Source organism: Mirounga leonina, unplaced genomic scaffold (assembly GCF_011800145.1).
Source record: "Mirounga leonina isolate KUSES-001 unplaced genomic scaffold, KU_Mleo_1.0 Mir_173, whole genome shotgun sequence".
Classification (NCBI taxonomy): Eukaryota; Metazoa; Chordata; class Mammalia; order Carnivora; family Phocidae; genus Mirounga; species Mirounga leonina.
This window is the reverse complement of record NW_023270447.1, coordinates 53,688,720-53,710,057: the sequence shown is the minus strand read 5'-3', so window position 1 is coordinate 53,710,057 and position 21,338 is coordinate 53,688,720. Positions and strand designations below refer to the sequence as shown.

At 36.6% G+C, this 21,338-nt stretch overlaps 1 protein-coding gene and 1 pseudogene across 4 annotated transcripts in view; both read right to left on the bottom strand.

The window, feature by feature from the left end:
* The window catches only part of EPS15 (epidermal growth factor receptor pathway substrate 15), a 145,082-nt gene that overhangs the window by 65,164 nt on the left and 58,580 nt on the right, over window positions 1–21,338 (bottom strand). For all 4 annotated transcript variants that reach the window (XM_035018587.1, XM_035018586.1, XM_035018585.1 and 1 more), the window contains 4 exons: window positions 19,435–19,524; window positions 18,316–18,461; window positions 16,342–16,498; window positions 11,515–11,600 (listed from right to left, as the gene is read on the bottom strand). In XM_035018587.1, the coding sequence (XP_034874478.1) occupies window positions 11,515–11,600; window positions 16,342–16,498; window positions 18,316–18,461; window positions 19,435–19,524 (479 nt within the window). The remainder of the gene's footprint in view (window positions 1–11,514; window positions 11,601–16,341; window positions 16,499–18,315; window positions 18,462–19,434; window positions 19,525–21,338) is intronic.
* On the bottom strand, window positions 1,698–5,991 carry LOC118019421 (annotated as a pseudogene).

Genomic DNA, 21,338 nt, shown 5'->3' with positions numbered 1-21,338 from the left:
AAAAAAGTAAAAGAAAAGAAATGTAAAACAAGGCCTTAATTTTCCTAATTATAAAACAGGGGTAATAAAGTTGATAAGAAGGACTAATTTATATTACATCTAGAAAGACTTCAGCACAATGCCCAGCACACATTAAGTGCTTAATAAATGTCAGCTATTATTATTACCATTATACTATTTACTAGTATAAAAGTACAATATTTACTGGCTTTTTAAAAGTTGCAATCAAGCATCCACAGTGATGGCATTTAGGACTTAAATATGTGGGTAGAAACTGACTCCTATCCTTCAGGAGCTGAAATTTCTTGGTAGTTATTTTTGTTTCCCAAAGACAGACTTTAACACATCTTAAAAATTATTGCTCTCTTAAAAGAGGTAAGAGCCCCTTAGTAAGCTACCAGTGCCACAAAATAATAAAAGCAAATATAATTTTTATAGAATATAAATGACCGAGACCAGGGGCGCCTGGCTGGCTCAGTGGTTAGGCGTCTACCTTCAGCTTGGGTCATGATCTCCGGGTCCTGGGATGGGGTCCTGCGTCGGGCTCCCTGCCCAGCGGGAAGCCTGCTTCTCCCTCTCCCACTCCCCCTGCTTGTGTTCCCTCTCTCATTGTTTCTCTCTCTCGCTGTCAAATAAATAAATAAAATCTTTAAAAATAAAAAATAATCGGAGGGGGAAACAAACCATGAGAGACTATGGACTCTGAGAAACAAACTGAGGGTTCTAGAGGGGAGGGGGATGAGGGGGTAGGTTAGCCTGGTGATGGGTATTAAAGAGGGCACATACTGCATGGAGCACTGGGTGTTATATGCAAACAATGAATCATGGAACACTACATCAAAAACTAATGATGTAATGTATGGTGATTAACATAACATAATAAAAAAAAAAGAAAAACAAATAATGATAAACCAGCTCATGCCTGAGTGGAAAGTTCACAATTTCAAAATTTTTGAAGTCCTAAAATAATGAAAAAAGTATACAGGGAGAGTGAGTGTGCAAAAATAATAATTAATTAATTAATAATAATAAAAATAAATAAATAATAATAAATAGATAGATAGATAAATAAATAATAAAAATAAATGACTGAGACCAGAGCAATCCAACAGAAATACAATGTAAGCCACATACATAATTTTAAACGATCGAACTGCCAGATATTAAAAAGTAAAAAGAAACAAGTGAAATTTATTCTATGTTTTACTTAATCCAGTATAGCCAAAATATTGACATTCTTTTTTGAAATCCAATATAGTTTACACTAACAGCACATCTTAATTAGGATTAGCCGTATTTTAAGTGCTCAATAGCCAGATGTGGCTAGTGGCTACTGTATTAGACAGTGCAGACTCAAACTTTAGCAGGGAGGGTTTCAAATAAGGGAAGTCTCCCTAAACAAAGGTTTTAAATGCTGAGCCATGCACTGTGTGTGAAAATTAGATTGACTCATTACCAACAAAAGCACACTACAACCTAGAGCTTCAACTATTCAATCAGTCTCACTACTGTTGAGGTAGTCACAATTGAGATCTGATACTACCACAGATCTTTACAGGGCCAGAAAGAGGTCAGGTCGGATCATATAAGCAAAAGAGCTCCAGATTCAATGGTATAAGCAATGCTCTCTTCAGAGCTAATGGTTTCTAATGGTATGTGAACGGAACTAAACCCCCAAAACATAAATTTTTTAAAAGTTCAAACTGTATGCTAATGCTGCCTTAAATCAGTTCCTAAATATGACTGAAATAGAGATCTATATATTTAGGAACACAAATTCTGGCTCCCTGGCTACATAGTTCCAGTATCCCTTTAACCAGGGAAAGAGAGTATTCGTTCAGTTACTGGAACCAGTGTGTGCTGAGCACCTATTCATTAAAGTGCTAAGCTGGTTGTTGGAGATGATGATGATGACGATGTCAACGACTATGAATGTATACTGAGAATTTATCATGTTCCAAGAAAGATATTAAGCATTTTACATATTAGTCATATTTCCATTTCACAGATGAAGAAACTGAGGCACAGATAGTTAAGTTACTTAGGCTAAGTCATGTCAGGAGCCAAACTAGGCAATCTGGTTGGAAAGCCATGCTCTGAAATAATATACTATATTGCCTCATTAGAAATAAGAAACAGTCTGTGCTATCACACATGGCTCAGAATTTACTAGAAGGAGAAATATAATTCAGTATTGTAAGCATTCTGAGAGAAGGAAATTGAATGCTCTCTGAGCTGAGGTAGATACCAAGGAAAGCTTCTTAGAAAAGAAGACTTGTCTATTTTTCATCTGAAAAATCAGGATAAAACTACTTATCCTTAGGTGATGTTGCAAGAATCAAGTAAGAGAAATTATATAAAGCAGGCATAGCAAAATCTCTAATAACTATTATTGTTAATTATCTATCCCGTTTACTGGCCCAAGACCAGGATAATAAACTGGCCTGACAGGATGTAGCTTTTACTTCCTGATGTACTTGCTAAAAGGACAGAGACAGGAAGGAAGTAGTAGCTGATAGAAGACAAATAAATATTAACTCCTGCCTCAGCACAATTCACCACCACTATGCTATCTTAGTGACTGAAGCAAGTCTTGACTTTTCACTGTCAAGAACTTCTCTATTTGAGACATTTTAGTTTCAGAGCAAGTATTCTTAAAAATGGATCCATGGATAGTTTTTAAGGGTCTGGGAACTCCTGAAATAAATACAAAATGGTGTACATGGATACACATGTTCTTTTGGAGAGGGGAGGGGCCTAAAAGCCTTCATCAGATTCTCAGAGGAATCCCTAACACAAAAATAGGTCGTCAAAATATGAAAAATCAGCCCATATAATACTTAATGTCCCTGGGAGGATTAAAAATCCTTTTGTCTATAAAATCCTCTTCTACAGTCTTGAAAATAAGCTATTATTCAGAAGATCTTTTGTCTTTTCATCCTTTAATACATGGCTTCTAATCTGCCATAAACTTGACAGGAATTGAGTCTGGGAAATATTCTAATATTTATAACATACTTTGATTGATTCATTCAACCAACTAACCTATACTGAGATTCTGTGGTATCAGGTACTGTGTGCATTAACTTCTAGACCTATCCAAGTGAATAAGACATAGGCCCTGCCCTAAAGGAGTTCAAATTAAAATGAAGACCACAATAAAATATGGTGAGTACTATCACAAAGGAATAAAGTTTCTAGAAGTAGAAAGAAAAAAGCAATTAGCAATCAAGATTTCAGTGAAGGTTTGACAAAGCAGATGATGTTTAAGCTGGGTCTTAAAGTGTAAGTAAAAATTTACAAGGTAAAAGGTATGCTCGGACAAAGGGGAACAACAGGATGAGAAGCAAAGAGTAAAAATGTGTGGCATGTTGACGGGAGAGGGCCACCCAACCACATGGCTTGAGAGAAGGGATAAAACCAAAATGTAGAGCACTATGCTCAACTTGAGAGTGCAAAAGGAAACACATGGTGTCTGCTCTCAAGGAGCTTGATGCTGCCCTAGAAGAAAAGTATTCTCCTTTACTGTGGGAGATGGCTAAGACAAAAGAATGGTCAGGAAGCCAAAGGAGAACCATGAAAGAAGAGACTTTATGTCATGCTCAGAAAAGTGAGCTGGATCCAGTTGGGGATAGGAAATCACTAAGGGATCAGAGTTGTATTTTATACATCATTTGGAGGTGCAAAGGAAGGAAGGAGAGACACAAAGCACAGAGTCAATTAGAAGGTTACAACAGTAATCCAGAGAAGAGGTAAAGGGTTAGTAAAACTAAGACAGAAATAATAGTACAGATAGGACAGATTTCAACAATACTGAAAGTTATTTTCTCATCTATTATATAAGCTAAGCATTAAGGATAGAACAGTGAACAAGCAAATAGTCCTTATGCTTAAGAAGTACATTGGCTAGTGAGAGATCCAAATAAAAGAGATGATTATAATAAAGTATGATAAATGCTATGACTACTATAAATATTAAAATTAGTTAAGATTTGGTTAGTATGAGGGTTGGGAGGTAAACAAGTCAGAGAAGGCTCCCCCCTGCCCAGAGGAAATGATGTCTAAGGTGAGATCTGAAAGATCAGAAGGAGGTGATCAGGCAAAGGAGATGCAAAGGTAGGAATGATTTCAAGAAATATTTCAAAGATAGAAGAATACAGATAAGAGGAAGAAAAATCTCAGATTTCTAGCCTGAGTGACTAGATGAATGGTGACATCACTGAGAAAAGCAAATAAATGAGACAAGGATAGTGGTCAGGGGAAGATTGGGAAGTCATGTCTACTGGACATTCTCTAGAAGGCAAATGAAAAATATAGGTCTTAGGCTCAAGTAGGAGATCCAGTATTTGAAAAGATTGACATCCCAACTATATTTTAAGTAAATGGTCTTTTTTTGGACAAAAAGACTAGCATTTACAACTTGGAATGGACAGAAAATGTAATTTCTTGAACAGCAATGTTGATGATTGTGCTAAAGTCCACAGCTGCAGCCTACTCTCTGCTGGCTCCACATCATGGTTCAGAAGGCTTTAAAAACACAGAGTCCAAAGAGGCTCCCTTGGTAAAGGCTTCTTTTTAAAAATTTGTGTGAGTGGTGACAGCCTGATACGCATTTCACTCAAGCGCAATGAGGATAATGCTAAACTAATACATGCAGCATGCCACCAGGATATGTGGCGTCACCATGGGTCGGGGCATATCCAAGTACAAGAGGGGCTACATCTAGACAGTTTATCCTTCACCCATTTTTTCTGCACGCATCCTGAGGTAAGCCAATTTTAAATGTTTGTTTTGAGTAAACCAGTTATGACAATTGATACTAACAAACTGAACTAGAAGCCATTTGGATAGGTTTTAAATTTGTTTTTTCATTTTTCGTTTTTAATACAAATGCCTGAATGTGCTCAGTTGTCAAGCTGTATGCATGAAAAACTGGCCAGCCCAGTGAATTAATCATTAGCAAATGGAACTACAAGGAGTCCACTAATTGCTTCCTGATCATTAAGGTAGTACAAATATTTATATTATAAAACTGATACATAGCTTGATCTTTAAGGGACAGGGCCACCAGGCAATACATGCAGATTTTGTGTGTATGGCCAGAACACACTTTTGACATGCAGTTTTGCTATCTAGAAACAGAATGAGTAAATGAACTTTTTTGGGGGGGCAGGGGGAGGAAGAGGTAAGTAAAAGATTCAGTCTGATTCTTCTAATTCTTCTGGGGGCAGGAGGAAGGTGTTAAAAGTAGGTCATTCTGCAGTATTATCTGTACAAGTTCTTCATAGTTGACTTGTCTACCTCCAACAATATCCACTTCTCTGATCATTTCATCTACTTCTTCATCTGTAAGTTTGTCATGACATGACATAGTTCTGTCACACTGATTAACCATTGCCATCCTTATCAAACACCCATCGTAACGCCTCACCAATTTCTTCTTCACTGTATCTTTCATTTTTCTAGCCATCAGAGTCAAAAATTCCGGGAAATCAATGGTGCCATTACCATAAGTCTCCACCCTGTTGATCATATCCTGCAATTTGGCTTGTGTTGGGTTCTGACCCAGTGACTTCATGACAGTCCAAGTTCCTTTGTTGTGATGATACCATCACCATCTTTGTCAAATAGGGAAAAAGCTTCCCTGAACTCAGCAATCTGTTCTTCGGTCAGCTGATCAGCCACGGTGCGAACGAAGGGAGACAGAGCAGAGGGAGTGAGAGTGGCTGCCCCAGCGCAGGGACTGGAACAGCAGACGGAGGTGGTGCTGCTGCTGCGGTTTGGTGCACGCTCAGCGCTGTGTCGCTGCCACCCCCGACTGCCAGTAACAAATGGCACCATGCCCACGAGGCTCCCAGCACCACTGCCCTGGTATTACAACTACTGCTTTTCCTTAAGTTAAAAATATCATGCTAATTTAACCTGATGGACAGAATTAAATTCCTATATAGAAAATGTTGAAGAAATTATATTAAAAATTTAAAGAAAAAAATGACAAAAAGGCATCCTGCCTCAGGCTCTCAATGTCTTAAATATTTTCAACTAGAAAACAACTTCATGAACCAGAGATAGAAACGTCTCATTTTCTGACTAGTGACAAAGAACATTCTTTACCCAACTAACTCTTGAGGTTATATATATTGCTTTTCTTATCTCTTGATTTTCAATGGTCAAAACAAAATATTATTCTAAGAAACATACTCTTTTCTTTATTATGCTTTTCTGTATTTTCAAAATGGTTACAAGTATGCATTATAACGATCATCAAGAGGGGAAAAATAAATTTGTAAAGCACCATATTCATTACATACTCATTATAATTCCATATTATTTATTGTTTATTTGTAGATTTGGTCCCTGGCCTGAAATTACATATCTTCATCTAAAAACCAGCAAATAAGAAGGAGCTAATCTAGGGGTGCCTGGGTAGCTCAGTCAGTTAAGCATCTGCCTTCAGTTCAGGTCATGATCCCAGGGTCCTTTGCTAGAGTCTCACATCGGGCTCCTTGCTCAACCTGCTTTTCCCTCTGCCTGCAGCTCCCCCTGCTCGTTCTCTCTTCTTTCTCTGTCTCTCTAGCAAATAAATAAATAAAATCTTTAAAGGGTGAGGGGCTAATCTTTTGTCAGATAGCAATTTAGTAAAAGCCATAAGCAAAATCTGTTTAAATTCTTTTTTCCTGTTTCATAGTTATACTTATTACATCCTGATATATTAATAAACAATTCAAAGGCTGAAGAGTAATACTATGGCACAGAAAAATTGTTATTCACAATAACAAAAACCGAGATTTATAATGTAGTATCTTGAAGAGTTGGTGATATAGTGACCTAACACAACCATTTACAAAAGTGAATTTTAACAACCATAATTTTAGCATGGGTTGATGAGTCTCATTATGACATTACTGGGGTTGACAGATGATGGAAGTTTGCCTACACTGTAGATCTCATCTAAAATAAAAGCCTGGGGAAAATATTTTCACAAATGCCAAATCATGTATAAGTGTTTTACACATTTATACAGTATGACTACAACCTAAAACCTAACAAGGTTTTGGAGCTCTATGATTTTCTTAATAAGAGAGTCACAAAATGTTAGATATGTTTTTATGTTTAAGTTGTGATTCACTATAGAAGACTGTCACTAGTATAACTTAACATTATGGTTATAGAAGTTAGTGAAAGCTCAGTTTACCAAAATGTAACTAATATTAAAAATGTCTGCACTGGCAAGAACACTTTATGTATGATGCTCTATTTCCTATTAAAGCTCAGTACAAAAACATTTCATATGTTAATTACTGTTGGAAGTCAAGCAAGTCCTAGAATATTGGGGCATATCTGCGAGAGGCACAGAAGACAAGTATTTTCAAATCTAGCTATTATTCAATGTATATTACACGTAAGGCAAGCAAAAATGTTATGGACCATATATAGACCATATGAAAAGTCTACACACCATTATAGACTCAATAATGAAATGTTTACTTCTTCTATTCTGAACCGAAGTAAAAAATCTTTAAATCTTCATGAGAAGCAGATATGTAAGAGAAAGAATGCAGAACTATAACTTAACACAACTGGCTTTGGGGCGCCATACAGCACTGTTGCCGACTTGATGTGTGATTGAGTTTTTTTCATGAGTAAGGAAAAAATTGGACTATATAATCCCCAAGAGTTTTGTTTCTGTTTTTGTTTTTTACTTTCTGTGATGCCAAGAGTAGAGGCTTTATGTAAATAGACAAAGGCCAATTTTTGAGCAGGAAGTAAGAATATGACAGAACTTAGAAGGCAGATAACCTCAAAACTAAAGAAAAACAACAAAAAAGAAAACACAAACAAAAAACTACACAATGACATTGTGCCCAGACTTATGTTATAGAATGTCAGGTCATATTGTTCAGAGAGATAGATGATACTAAGGCTAATCACTGAAATTACTGTGGATTTGCGGCAAAGAAGTAAAACTCTCACTTTTTGAAGATGATATGATACTTTATGTGGAAAACCCCAAAGACTCCACCCCAAAACTGCTAGAACTCATACAGGAATTCAGTAAAGTGGCAGGATATAAAATCAATGCACAGAAATCAGTGGCATTCCTATACACCAACAAGACAGAAGAAAGAGAAATTAAGGAGTCGATCCCATTTACAATTGCACCCAAAACTGTAACATACCTAAGAATAAATCTAACCAAAGAGGCAAAGGATCTGTACTCAGAAAACTATAGAATACTCATGAAAGAAATTGAGGAAGACACAAAGAAATGGAAAAACGTTCCATGCTCATGGATTGGAAGAACAAATATTGTGAAGATGTCAATGCTACCTAGAGCAATCTACACATTCAATGCAATCCCCATCAAAATACCATCCACTTTTTTCAAAGAAATGGAACAAATAATCCTAAAATTTGTATGGAACCAGAAAAGACCCCGAATAGCCCGAGGAATGTTGAAAAAGAAAACCAAAGCTGGTGGCATCACAATTCCGGACTTCAAGCTCTATTACAAAGCTGTCATCATCAAGACAGTATGGTACTGGCACAAAAACAGACACATAGATCAATGGAACAGAATAGAGAGCCCAGAAATGGACCCTCAACTCTATGGTCAACTAATCTTCTACAAAGCAGGAAAGAATATCCAATGGAAAAAAGACCGTCTCTTCAACAAATGGCATTGGGAAAATTGGACAGCCACATGCAGAAGAATGAAACTGGACCATTTCCTTATTGCACACACAAAAATAGACTCAAAATGGATGAAAGACCTCAATGTGAGACAGGAGTCCATCAAAATCCTAAAAGAGAACACAGGCAGCAACCACTTTGACCTCAGCCGCAGCAACTTCTTCCTAGAACATCGCCAAGGCAAGGGAAGCAAGGGCAAAAATGAACTATTGGGATTTCATCAAGATAAAAAGCTTTGCACAGCAAAGAAATAGTCAACAAAATCAAAAGACAGCCAACAGAATGGGAGAAGATATTTGCAAATGACATATCAGATAAAGGGCTAGTATCCAAAATCTATAAAGAACTATCAAACTCAACACCCAAAGAACAAAGAATCCAATCAAGAAATGGGCAGAAGACATGAACAGACATTTCTGCAAAGAAGACATCCAAATGGCCAACAGACACATGAAAAAGTGCTCAACATCGCTCGGCATCAGGGAAATCTAAATCAAAACCTCAATGAGATACCACTTCACGCCAGTCAGAACGGCTACAATTAACAAGTCAGGAAACGACAGATGTTGGCAAGGATGCATAGAAAGGGGAACCCTCCTATACTGTTGGTGAGAATGCAAGCTGGTGCAGCCACTCTGGAAAACAGTATGGAGGTTCCTCAAAAAGTTGAAAATAGAGCTACCCTACGACCCAGCAATTGCACTGCTGGGTATTTACCCCAAAGATACAAAAGTAGGGATCCGAAAGGGTACGTGCACCCCAATGTTTATAGCAGCAATGTCCACAATAGCCAAACTGTGGAAAGAGCCAAGATGTCCATCAACAGATGAATGGATAAAGATGTTGTATATATATATACAATAGAATATTATGCAGCCACCAAAAAAATGAAATCTTGCCATTCGCAGTGACGTGGATGGAACTAGAGGATATTATGCGAAGCAAAATAAGCCAATCAGAGAAAGACAAGTATCATATGATCTCACTGATATGAGGAATTTGAGAAACAAGACAGGATCATAGGGGAAGGGAGGGAAAAATGAAACAAGACGAAACCAGAGAGGGAGACAAACCATAAGAGACTCTTAATCTCAGGAAACGAACTGAGGGTTGCTGGAGTGGTGGAGGGTGGGAGGGATGGGGTGGCTGGGTGATGGACACTGGGGAGGGTATGTACTATGGTGAGCACTGTGAATTGTGTAAGACTGATGAATCACAACCTGTACCCCTGAAACAAATAATCCATTATATGTTAGTTAAAAAAAAAAGAAAAAAAAAGAAATTACTGTGGATTTGAAGCTATGCTGCCTTCAGTAGACATTTACCTCCCCAGAATCCATGCCTCCTTCTGGCAGAATTTTCATGTCAGGATACCCACTCCTCTTATGTGGTCCTAGTAACAAACTACCCTCCCACCACTCCCATGACAGAGTTCATGGCAAATCAATAAACTATACATCCCTGGCCCCTGTTTCAGGGACAGTCATGGCCCTAAGCAAGTACAATCACATGGAATCTTAGGGATTTTGCAGGAACTGCCAGAAAAGAGGTACTCCACTAGATCTGAAATTACAAATACACAAGGCTAGGTGTGCTATAGCCCTTTTGACAATATAATGGGAAATTCCATCTGAGACTGGAACAACCCAGTGGAAGTGGAGACAATAAATAGAGCAAGAAAACAGATTATATCATTTGAACCCCAGTATGAAGCTATTCCTTAAGCCATCTCTACCTCTAAGAGATCTTAATTTCACAAGTCAATAAATTCACTCTCACTTAAATTAGCTTGGGTTGAATTCTTTCTTGCAACTGAAAAATCATAACAACTAAGTTTCTCTATAGCAATTTTAATGTAACCTCATGAATGAGGAAAGATCATTCCCTATTTCTTGCCATATGGCCCAGATAAATCATTCAACAACCCCCTTATGTCTCAGTACCATCAATAAAATAAAGTATCAGCCATTATCTGCTTCAAAGTGTTATGAAGGTTAAAAACAGAAAAAGGTTTGTGTAAATATAAAGTGATATTTAAACCCAATGCCTTGTAGATGGAAAATGGTCTCATTTTTAAAAAAGTAATTTTAGGAGGTCACTTTTATAGTATTACCATAAAGTTTCTAGTAAATATCAATAGTGCCTGCTGTATTTAGATTCAAATCCAATTGTATTTAAGTCCATTCTACATAGTACCTATGTATAAGAGAGAAGACTTAACTCCAAATGAAGTAGTCCTGAGATCAGGTATTATCAGTTCTACTGCTGACAGGTTTGTATGACTGGGCAAAATAACTCTCTAAGCACCTGAACTCCTTAACTGTAAACGAAGAACAATAAAATCTAACTCAAGTCATAAGGTTTCTGTGAGAAGCAAATGAGGTAACAGTTATGAAAGCTCTTGGCATAGTATATGCATTTAACACTCCTTCCATAAAATGTATTAAATAATGTTTTTCTAATATGCTATTCAAATATCTAAAGCTGGAGGAAAACTGTTTTCTATTCATTCTAAGATACACATTTTTCACTGCCTAAAGTCAGATAGTATTTATAGCTGATGCCACCGTTTATTTGGCAGTGATTTTTAGTTTAGTGGTACATAAGAAAATAGTGCATCCTGCAATTAAAGGGTTGCCTTAGATTTGATAGGTTATACTGGAAAAAAAAAGAAACAGGCTTCATGGATTCCCAATTCAAGAACTATGGTACTTAAATAAAGTAGCATTTACCAAGATATATATTAAAAACAGAAGTGTGTGTGTGTGTGTGTGTGTGTGTGTATATTTACATAGTCAGCTGTAATTTTACTTTACATACCTCTGTAGGTCAACTATTTCATTGTTAAGGGTATCTAGCTCCTTAATAGCAGAGAAATCTGCAACAGGACTTGATCCTATGATGTTCTAAAAACAAAAAGTTCACAATTATAACATTATTACTATAAATCTATATATGGTGAAGTATTAAAAATGTTTAAAACCACTACATGAATACAGATTATTACACATTTTACAGTATTACTAATACTTTAAATTCATTTAAGAAAATCATATCTAGTGTAATTTTATACACACACGCACACACACAGTTATAAACGGAGACATTTTCCCTTAAATTCTCTAAAAGCTGTTGCTCTATAATAGGTACCACCACTTCAGATCCCAAAGTCTTTGTCACTTGATCCTAGCGCCTGTTTAAAGCAGATACCAGATTTATAAGCTAATTCTCCATTAAAGAATAAATTTTGGGGGGAGATGGACATTGACTTATGTGTACTTGTGTCATCTGGCACAAAGTAAGTAAACAAATTTTTGTTGAATCTCAGAATCATAATGGTAGTTGATTTTATTCAATTCAACATTTACTTTTCTTAACCAATTTTAGTGCCTACTCTATTTAAAGTAGAACCAACTGCTCAGGATGTTCCATAGTAAATATTAATATCACCATATATGAAACTGTTTTCATACATGACATCCTTTACATATGGTTTTCTTTCAATAATGAAAGTGTCAAAATTGGTCTCTGAATGGTACCTGTAGTTAGAAAATCTAGCTGGGTTTATTCTAGGCTCTGCCATTTTACTAGCTGCACGATCTTCACTATAAAATAGGGAAATAATCTCTGCCCTCTCTTTGAAAATTAAATGAGATAGGGGCATCTGCCTTCAGCTCAGGTCATGATCCCAGGGTCCTAGGATCGAGCCCAGCATCGGGCTCCCTGCTCAGTGGGAAGCCTGCTTCTCCCTCTCCCACTCCCCCTGCTTGTGTTCCCTCTCTCGCTGTGTCTCTATCAAATAAATAAATAAAATATTTTAAAAAATTAAATGAGATAAATAATGTATGTAAAGGCACTCTAAAACTTTTAACATTTTACAAATGTAAGGTATTATTATAATTAACTTCCTCAACAGAATATACTCTTAAGATGGACGCTCTCCCAATGAGTTGCTTCCACCCTGGCTCACAATGGTTTGTGAACCATTTTTGATGCGTTATATATCTGGCTGAAGTCAGGGCAAGAAGATAACTGCTCCTTTAAACACCTAACCTACCTCGAGTGCTACAACCAGACTGACAAATAACAGAATAACCACCATTAGGAAATGTTAAAATTGAGGCCTATATGTAAAACTAAAATATATTGAGGACCTTATTAGCAGAACATAAAACTTAGAATTAATACTTATGTTGTTATGGACTTAATGTATGTCACCAACTTGGATAACGGAAGAAGAAACCTAAAAGTTCACAATATCCCATCTCTTCACATGTATATGATGATTTACAATTTACTAAGCACTTTCAAATCCATTAATCAATTCTCAAAACTAATCTGAAAACTGGGTTGTAGGTATGGCAGATATTATTACTAACCCCATTTTATAGCTAAGGAACTAGATTTAAATGACTTGCCTAAAGTTGAACCCAGCAAATAGGAGATATTGATTAGGAGACCACTGATTAAATTCAAGTCTATTTCACATTATGCCCCTTAGCACTTGCATATCAAGATCATATAGGTAAATGAAACCATCACCCTAAAAGCCAACTTGATAAACAGGTATGTCAATAAAATCTGGCAAATAATTTCCTCCATATTTCTTTAGGCACACTGCATTATTAGTCCTCAGATGTTTTGTCTATCAATACCAAAATTCATCTATTAGGATTCAATTAATGCTAGTCTCAATTTTATTATTAACTACAAATTTTTATCAAATGTACCTCTTACTGTTTTACTGTGTTTCTCTAATACAGGGACCCTTATCATCCTAAATTAAATTAGAAATTTTAAAGTGGATTTCTGAGGACGACAGGTATTCACTAGAATTTTAAGTCTGTCTAAACTTGATTTATGAGCTAAGCCTGGCCAGACAGTTTGACAGTTGAACAAAATGAAAAATTAGGACTTGGTCTCACTTTTATCACCAAGAGTAACTTATATCACCTAACTGCTACTGAGAAATTCGCTATGAAAGGTGCAAGTATACCAAGAAACTCATGACTTCCACACCTCTGTCACTCTAACTCAAAAAAAGTGATTCACAGTTGACAGTCTTTCACTATTAAAAATCTCAAATAAGAAGAGTGAGACAAATAAGTTTAACCTCAAACAAGTTAGGTGATACCACAGATGACTCTAGAAGGAAGATTAGTGTACTGCAGCTGGTATAGCTTGTGTCACTCCTCAACTGCTAACACAGAAATTAAACTCCCACTCTAAAGTAATAAAATGGCATCCAACCAACAAACATGGAAAAAGTTCAACTAATAGTATATAAAGTATAAGAAGGGCATATGGAGAAAGATGTAGCATGTCCTCTTCTTTCAAAATATTTTCTCTCACCCAGTTTTGTGCATTACACAAAAATTCCACTTTAGTGATTTTAAGTGGATCAAAAAGCCTAAGGAAGGCCATCTAAAATGCACACGAGGACCAAGTGACAGACATGTGACAAAATCATGCTGTTTAGATATTTTCTCTGCATCAACTTTGCCACTTAAAAAGCTTCTAATTTCAAAATTATAAACCAAAAACTGTAATGCTAAAAAAGGCAAAAAGTAAAGCTCTAACCTTGAGAGAGTAGAGTTAAGAAACTGACAGTACAAGAAAGGCGAAAAGCAGAGTGCTGCAGAATGGAAAAAATAGTCCAAACTAGAAAAAACACAGAAAGGAAAGCAATATTCAAAAAATGATTAGTCAAAGCTGCAAAAAAATGCAGTTCTAAAAAAATTAGATTATAAAGAGAAAAGAGACTATTTGAAAGATAAAACAAATGCAAATTTTTAATATTTAGGTTAAAAATTTTGGTTAATAGGTAAGACAATAATGATAAAATCCCATTTTAATGTATAATATTGGTATCTGCTATAAATAGCCAAAGATGTCTATGCTCTGGTGAATGGACTTCAGACAAATCTATTAAAAACTCTGTACAGCAGATGCAACCTGGAGTGTCTGCTAATGTCATTTGCTTCAGAAAGCTCTGTCATATCTGTAGTTTGCACTGGTGGGAGACTTAGTGGGTATAAAATGAAGGTGACAAGGGGAAAAAGTCTGCATAGGTTAAAAAAAAAAAAAAGGATGAAACAACTGAGATACAGTTATAGCAGAGAGCACACATACAAATTTGTAACTTTTATCTTTCTGGGTGGCATCCCTTGTAGCCTTTTCCACAACTTAGGGAACCCATATCCTATGTCACAAGAAATTTCAAAAATTTCACAAAATGCTCTCCCCTCCCCCAAAACTCACAAAAGAGATAATCAAATACTTATTTTATTAAAAAATAAGGATAAAAACTCTTATAAGTAATTTCCAAACCTGGTGGCTATAAATTTCCATTTAGTTGACTTATAAAAAAATCAATTTTGACTTTTATTAGGTTAAAATGGGATTTTTTTTTAACCTATGTGACAAAATTACTGTAAAACCAAAAGAGTCTACTGATATTTTAAGGACAGCTCTCCTTACACCACACATTTGACAACTTCTATTACATCTAACTCTGAAGAATCACCACAGCAATAATTACTTTATAGGTCTTAACATATTTAAAAATGCAAGGTTTTTTTGTTTGTTTTTTTAAGATTTTATTTATTTGACAGAGAGAGAGCACAAGCAGGCAGAGCGGCAGGCAGAGGGAGAGGGAGAAGCAGGCTCTCCACTGAGCACGGAGCCCGACACAGGGCTCGATCCCAGGACCCTGGGATCATGACCTGAGCCAAAGGCAGACGCTTAACCGACTGAGTCACCCAGGCGCCCCAAGGTATGTATTTTTTAAAGGCAAATAGCCTCTAGACAATATAAGTCCTTTTGAAGCTCTATTAAGGCCAAGATATTGTAAATATACTATGCTAGGAAGGATGTCTGGAGGAGGAGAGAAAAATCAAGGCATAGCATGGCTAAAACAAGGAGTTTTGAAAACTCCCACTGCTGGCCAGAAACCAGAAGTTGCTAAAACCTGCTTCTAGCTGTTCAGATATGAAATTTGGCCATATGCTCAGGAAAAGAAGGTCATCTGCATGGCAAAAACCACAAAGATTTCTTCTCAACATAATGTTTTTCTTCGGCTCAGGTCATGATCCCAGGGTCCTGGGATCAAGCCCCGCATCGGGCTCCCTACTCCGCGGGAAGCCTGCTTCTCCCTCTCCCACTCCCCCTGCTTGTGTTCCCTCTCTCGCTGTGTCTCTGTCAAATAAATAAATAAAATCTTAAAAAAAAAAATTGACACCAAACAATCATAATCTCCTAGATTTTGTTTTCAAATTTGTATTGAGTGAATCATCAAATGAAACACAACAATTTAATTCCTATACATTTCATTTAAATTTTATACCTTATTCATAAAAATTCACAAATCCAAGAGGGGGGAAAAAGACACATTTTTCCAATTTTTAGATTGGAAAATATGGTTGCCATATATGTAATGAATGTTGGGGTAAATGAACTGCAGCCCAACGATGTCATACAAGGCGTTTGAACATATTTATAGACACAAACTGAACCACAAACAGTATACTGCTCTACTCCTAGCCAGATACATTTTCTCCACCGTTTCATTCAAATCAAGTCTGTCATCTAACACAGCACTTGTTTCTTTCTGTTAATACACTCAGGTTTTCTGTTAAGTTGTCTTACCTTTTGTAAATTGGCCCTGTCTGATGGTGGGACCATCTCAGGAGTAAGAATGTGAGGAGGATCAATGCCCTTTATTAACTTTTGATTGATTAAGTGAAAAGCCAAGGCAAACTGATCTTTTGAAAGCTTCCCACAGTCCTTTGTGTCACATAATGTCCTGTACAAATAAAGAAAACAAACAGAATATAAATGCTACAATTGCTATTCTAAAAATCCAGGGAAAAAGTAATAGGACTAGGTAGCTTTTTAAAAATTATCAGTTGAATTAAAAAAGAAACTCATATTTCTGTGTGTTTGGCCTGTCCAAAACTTAAACTCAAATGTTAGAAAAGAGAGATCAGCTGAAATGATTTTAAAAAAAGAGAGAGAGAAAGAGAATGTTCACCTTGGTGCTGAGCAGAGGTCTCTTATCTGGGTTTGCTTTGTGCTTCCTTACCAATTTCCAGAACCACTACAGAGTAAGAGTTGTGATGGGCCAAAGAATCCCAACGTTCTCAACATTAAAAGATGTTAAAAATGAGGGGCGCCTGGGTGGCTCAGTTGGTTAAGCGACTGCCTTCGGCTCAGGTCATGATCCTGGAGTCCCGGGATCGAGTCCCACATCGGGCTTCCTACTCAGCAGGGAGTCTGCTTCTCCCTCTGACCCTCCTCCCTCTCATGCTCTCTGTCTCTCTCTCTCTCGCAAATAAAAAAAAAAAAAATTAAAAAAAAAAAAGATGTTAAAAATGAAACCTAAGTTTCAACAAATTTGGTTCATTAGTGGCATTAGAATGATTCTAAAACAAGCAAAAATTTCCACGTTGGCTTGCTTCCTGCAACTCTAGGGAGTAGGCGGATATAAGGATCACCAAGTCAAAGCAGAAACAACAGCTGCAAATGGAGATCACATGTGAAGAGAAGGCAGCAATGTGGAAAGCTTTACAAAATCACTTGAAGAGAAACAGCAAATGTTTTATCCTGTTTTCTTTTCTGTCCTTCCTCCCTTCCCCCCCCTCTCTCTCTCTCTAAAGCTCAGCTTTCTGAAGTCCTGATCTGTTTCATTCATTGAAACCCAATGTGGCCTGATGAACAGACTATGGGTAAGTTGTCAAAGAAACCCTGAATTCCAACTTCTCTACTTATTTCTTCTTGTGACCTTGAACAAATTTTTTTAACCTCTTCAAGCCTTAGTTTCTTCATCTATAAAGTGGAGATAACACACATTCTGCAAGGTTACAGTGAGAATTAAAGGTAAAGTACATAAAGTCTGGGCATATTGCCAAGCCCATGACAACTGCCATTTATTGAGCACACTGTCTGGCCTAGGCTCTTGAAAGTGGCAATTATTATTAGTTACACATATTTAATCTTTCCCAGTCTTGAGTTCTTGTTCCTCTTAAGGCAGACCTACTGTCCTCATTTGTTCTTTTCTAAGTATCTCTGCAGCTATGTGGTTCCACATCTGATGTTTGCTGCCTCATGAAAACCTCAACATAACCTCTGGTATAGTCAGGTGGATTGACAACAGGCACACTATAATTTTCATATGCATGGTCTCATTTAACATGGTATGCACTAGAGACACTCAAGTTTGTCTTTTTTAAGGACCAAGTGTATACTCTCTATGTAAAGGTATAACAGAATACATATGACCTACAGAATTATAAGAGCACACCTTGAAGATACTGTTTTGTATATTGTTTAAATTTCAGATTTTTTGATTCTCCCTTAAAAATTTAAGTTTAATTGATATAAACAAATGCTGCATTTTAACATTTTAATAATCATTAACTGACACTGTCAATCTTATAAAACAGGTAATCCATTCTCAAGCTTTTATCCATTATCCAGAAGAAATTCTCATATTTAAATTTTCTCTACAAAAAATTCTGAAACAAAACTGTCCAATTTACAAATGCCTAAAAATAAGAATGCACAAAACTAGAGTTATACAAAACCAATTTGTTTTCTAAATCAATTTAAATAAAATCTTACCAAATATGGGCTAGTAAGGTAGAAGGTAAACCTGTCTTCAGGAAGATTTCACGGACTTCCAATCCAGACACAAAGCCATCCATATCTTTATCAGTTTTCAAGAAGATCTCATCATATTTAGCCTTTTCTGCAGGGGATACAACCCACTACAGGAAAGAAATAAAAATAAAAATAAGTAAATATGTATATATATAGAGAGAGAGAGAGAGAATTTCTGTCAGAATAAAACAGACTTTGAAATGTCATTCTTGCAATCCATGATAGTATCTGTCAAAATTCTGAGCAATTCCACCCCACTAACTGTACCATTCCATCACACCCTAATCAAAATGCTGTGGTGAAGAGAAAATTACAGATGAAAAATATAGGTTAGTTGGGACTATACTTATAGATGCCCATTTCATTTTTCCTTTTAAGTAATGAGTAAATTCAAGCATAGTTAACTCTTGACTTATGAATGACCACATTAATATGGGTAACTGTGAGAGTCTGTATAAACAAAATATTCAGATAATTCTCAATCCCCATTTTTTATAGTTTCATTCAGCATTCTTAGCTGTAGCTGAATTAGCTGATTTGCATATCCTGCCATTATTTGCCTTTACTCAGCCTGACAAGCAGCAGGCTGGAGGAAAAAAGGCTCTCGACAACCCAAAGTTGGATAATTTGATCCCTAAGAATCAAGAGTTAACTGGGGATTAAAAAAACAAAAATATCTATTAACTATGCCCGGGCAAGCATGCCAGATTAGCATGGAGTATCTTCTGTCTCCAACTCTAATTCCAGGTAGATCAAGGCAAAGCCAATAAAACATCCATATGACCTAAGTAAGGCCAAATGCAGGAGAAGGATTATATGTCTTCTCCGGGACATGACATTATGCAGGTTCAACCAGAGGGTGCTCTAAATCTTTGATCCCTTTGATTGCTCCTTCTGTCTTCATCAAGCAATCAACTATTAAATGCCATGCACTTAAAAAAAAGTCCTTTAACACTGATAGATCTATACCTGTCTTAATGGTGCTTTGGTAGGTAAAATGCCTACAGGTGGTAAGGAGTGGTAAGGTTCCTCGGCTGATGCTGACGAGGGGATCAACCACACAGAGCCTGATATACTGACCGTTTTTCTCTTAGAAGGTGGCACCAAGGCGGGAGGCAAGGACATTGGCACAGGTTCTTTCTCCAATGCGCAGTATACCAAAAACATGGCCTTCAAGAGAGATGAATCAGGGTCATATATATTAAAATCATTTAACAACACCGACCCACTGAACTGATTATTGTTCACACAAAGCAGCTTTAAGCTGTCTCAAATTCTTTTTTTTTTTTTAAGAAATTAGGCTGGGAAAGAAAGAAGGAGGAAAAGAGAGAGAGATGAAAGGAAGAAAGGAGAAAAGGAAATAAATCAAAGCTAAGCAACTTTTAGGAATATATCCAAAGTAGCAAAAACTCAGACACACACCCTTCAATTAGAGATCTTGCAATGTCAAAAGCAAACAATCTGGGAAAAAGATATTTGCAAAGAAAGAGCTAATCTCCCTAAAAAGAATCCCTAGAAATTAACAGAAGAAAAAAACAAAATCCAATAGGAAAATGGGTAAAGAGTAAAAACAGGTATTTTACAGAAAAGTAAATACTACAAATGGTCTATAATATACAAAAATATGCTCACTTTCACAAGAAAACTTCAAATTAAAACTGTATTAAAATACCATTTTCCATTTAACTGGCAAAAATCCAAAGTTTCATAAAGCACATTCTTAACTACACTAGGCAAACAGGCACCCTCAGGCATTGCTAGTGGGAGCTCAAACTGGTACCAAGCCTATGAAGGACAAATTGGCAACAACTACCAAATTTCTCCTTTGGCTCAGCAATCCCCCATCTGGGAATCTATCCTCAGACTTACCTGCCTCCATAAAAAAAACACTGTGTGAAAAAGATTGTTAATCACAGAATTCCTTGTAGCAGCACCCAAGTGCTCAACCACAAAAGACTGGTTTTAAACAATTATGATACAGCTATACAATAAAATACTATGAAACAAAAGCAAAAACAAAAACCAACGAACAAAAGCCATTGAAAACATTCTCTATCTTAACTGCAGTACCTTCACAAATATATACAATTATCAAAACTCATCAAATTATATACTTAAATTGAATGCAATTCACTGTATGTAAAGTAGTTCTTCAATTAAAGCTGACCTGGGCGGGGGGGTTAGTAATCATAGAGCTCTCTATGTGAAGATATCCAAGTACAGTGTTAATGTGTATAACAGTGTGTATAGTGTGTTATCTTTTGCAGTAAGGGAGTAATATTTATTCATATGTGTTTATATTTGCATTTTAGAAGTCTAGAAGAATGAACAAGAAACTAAGAAAAGTGGTTGATTACAGAGTGGGTATAAATGAAGCACTGAGGGCAAGGATGGAACTGAGTTTTTTTCCACTGAATACCTTCTTATATTGCACTGCTTTCTGAACCATGAGAATGTATTACCTATTTAAAATTATTTTTAATTATTAAATAAAGCATTTGCACAAAGTGGAACAACCTACATATAGAATGTTCCAGGATATTCCCTCATTTTAAAGAATTCAAGACACCTTCAAGACTTTCAAAAGATAGTTTCTATGACAACCTTCAAGTATATGAAATTGCTCAAAGCAACCTGGAACTTCTGGGGCGCCTGGGTGGCTCAGGTCATAATCCCAGGGTCCTGGGATCGAGCCCCGTGTCGGGCTCCCTGCTCAGCTGGAAGCCTGCTTCTCCCTCTACCACTCCCCCTGCTTGTGTTCCCTCTCTCGCTGTCTCTCTCTGTCAAATAAATAAATAAAATCTTTAAAAAAAAAAAAAAAGCAACCTGGAACCTCCAAAAAGATTCCAACAGCAACTGGGAGGAAGCTTAAATACTTAATTATTTTTCTTCCACTGAAAATAACATTTTTCGGTGGCGCCTGGGTGGCTCAGTCGTTAAGCATCTGCCTTCGGCTCAGGTCATGATCCCAGAGTCCTGGGATC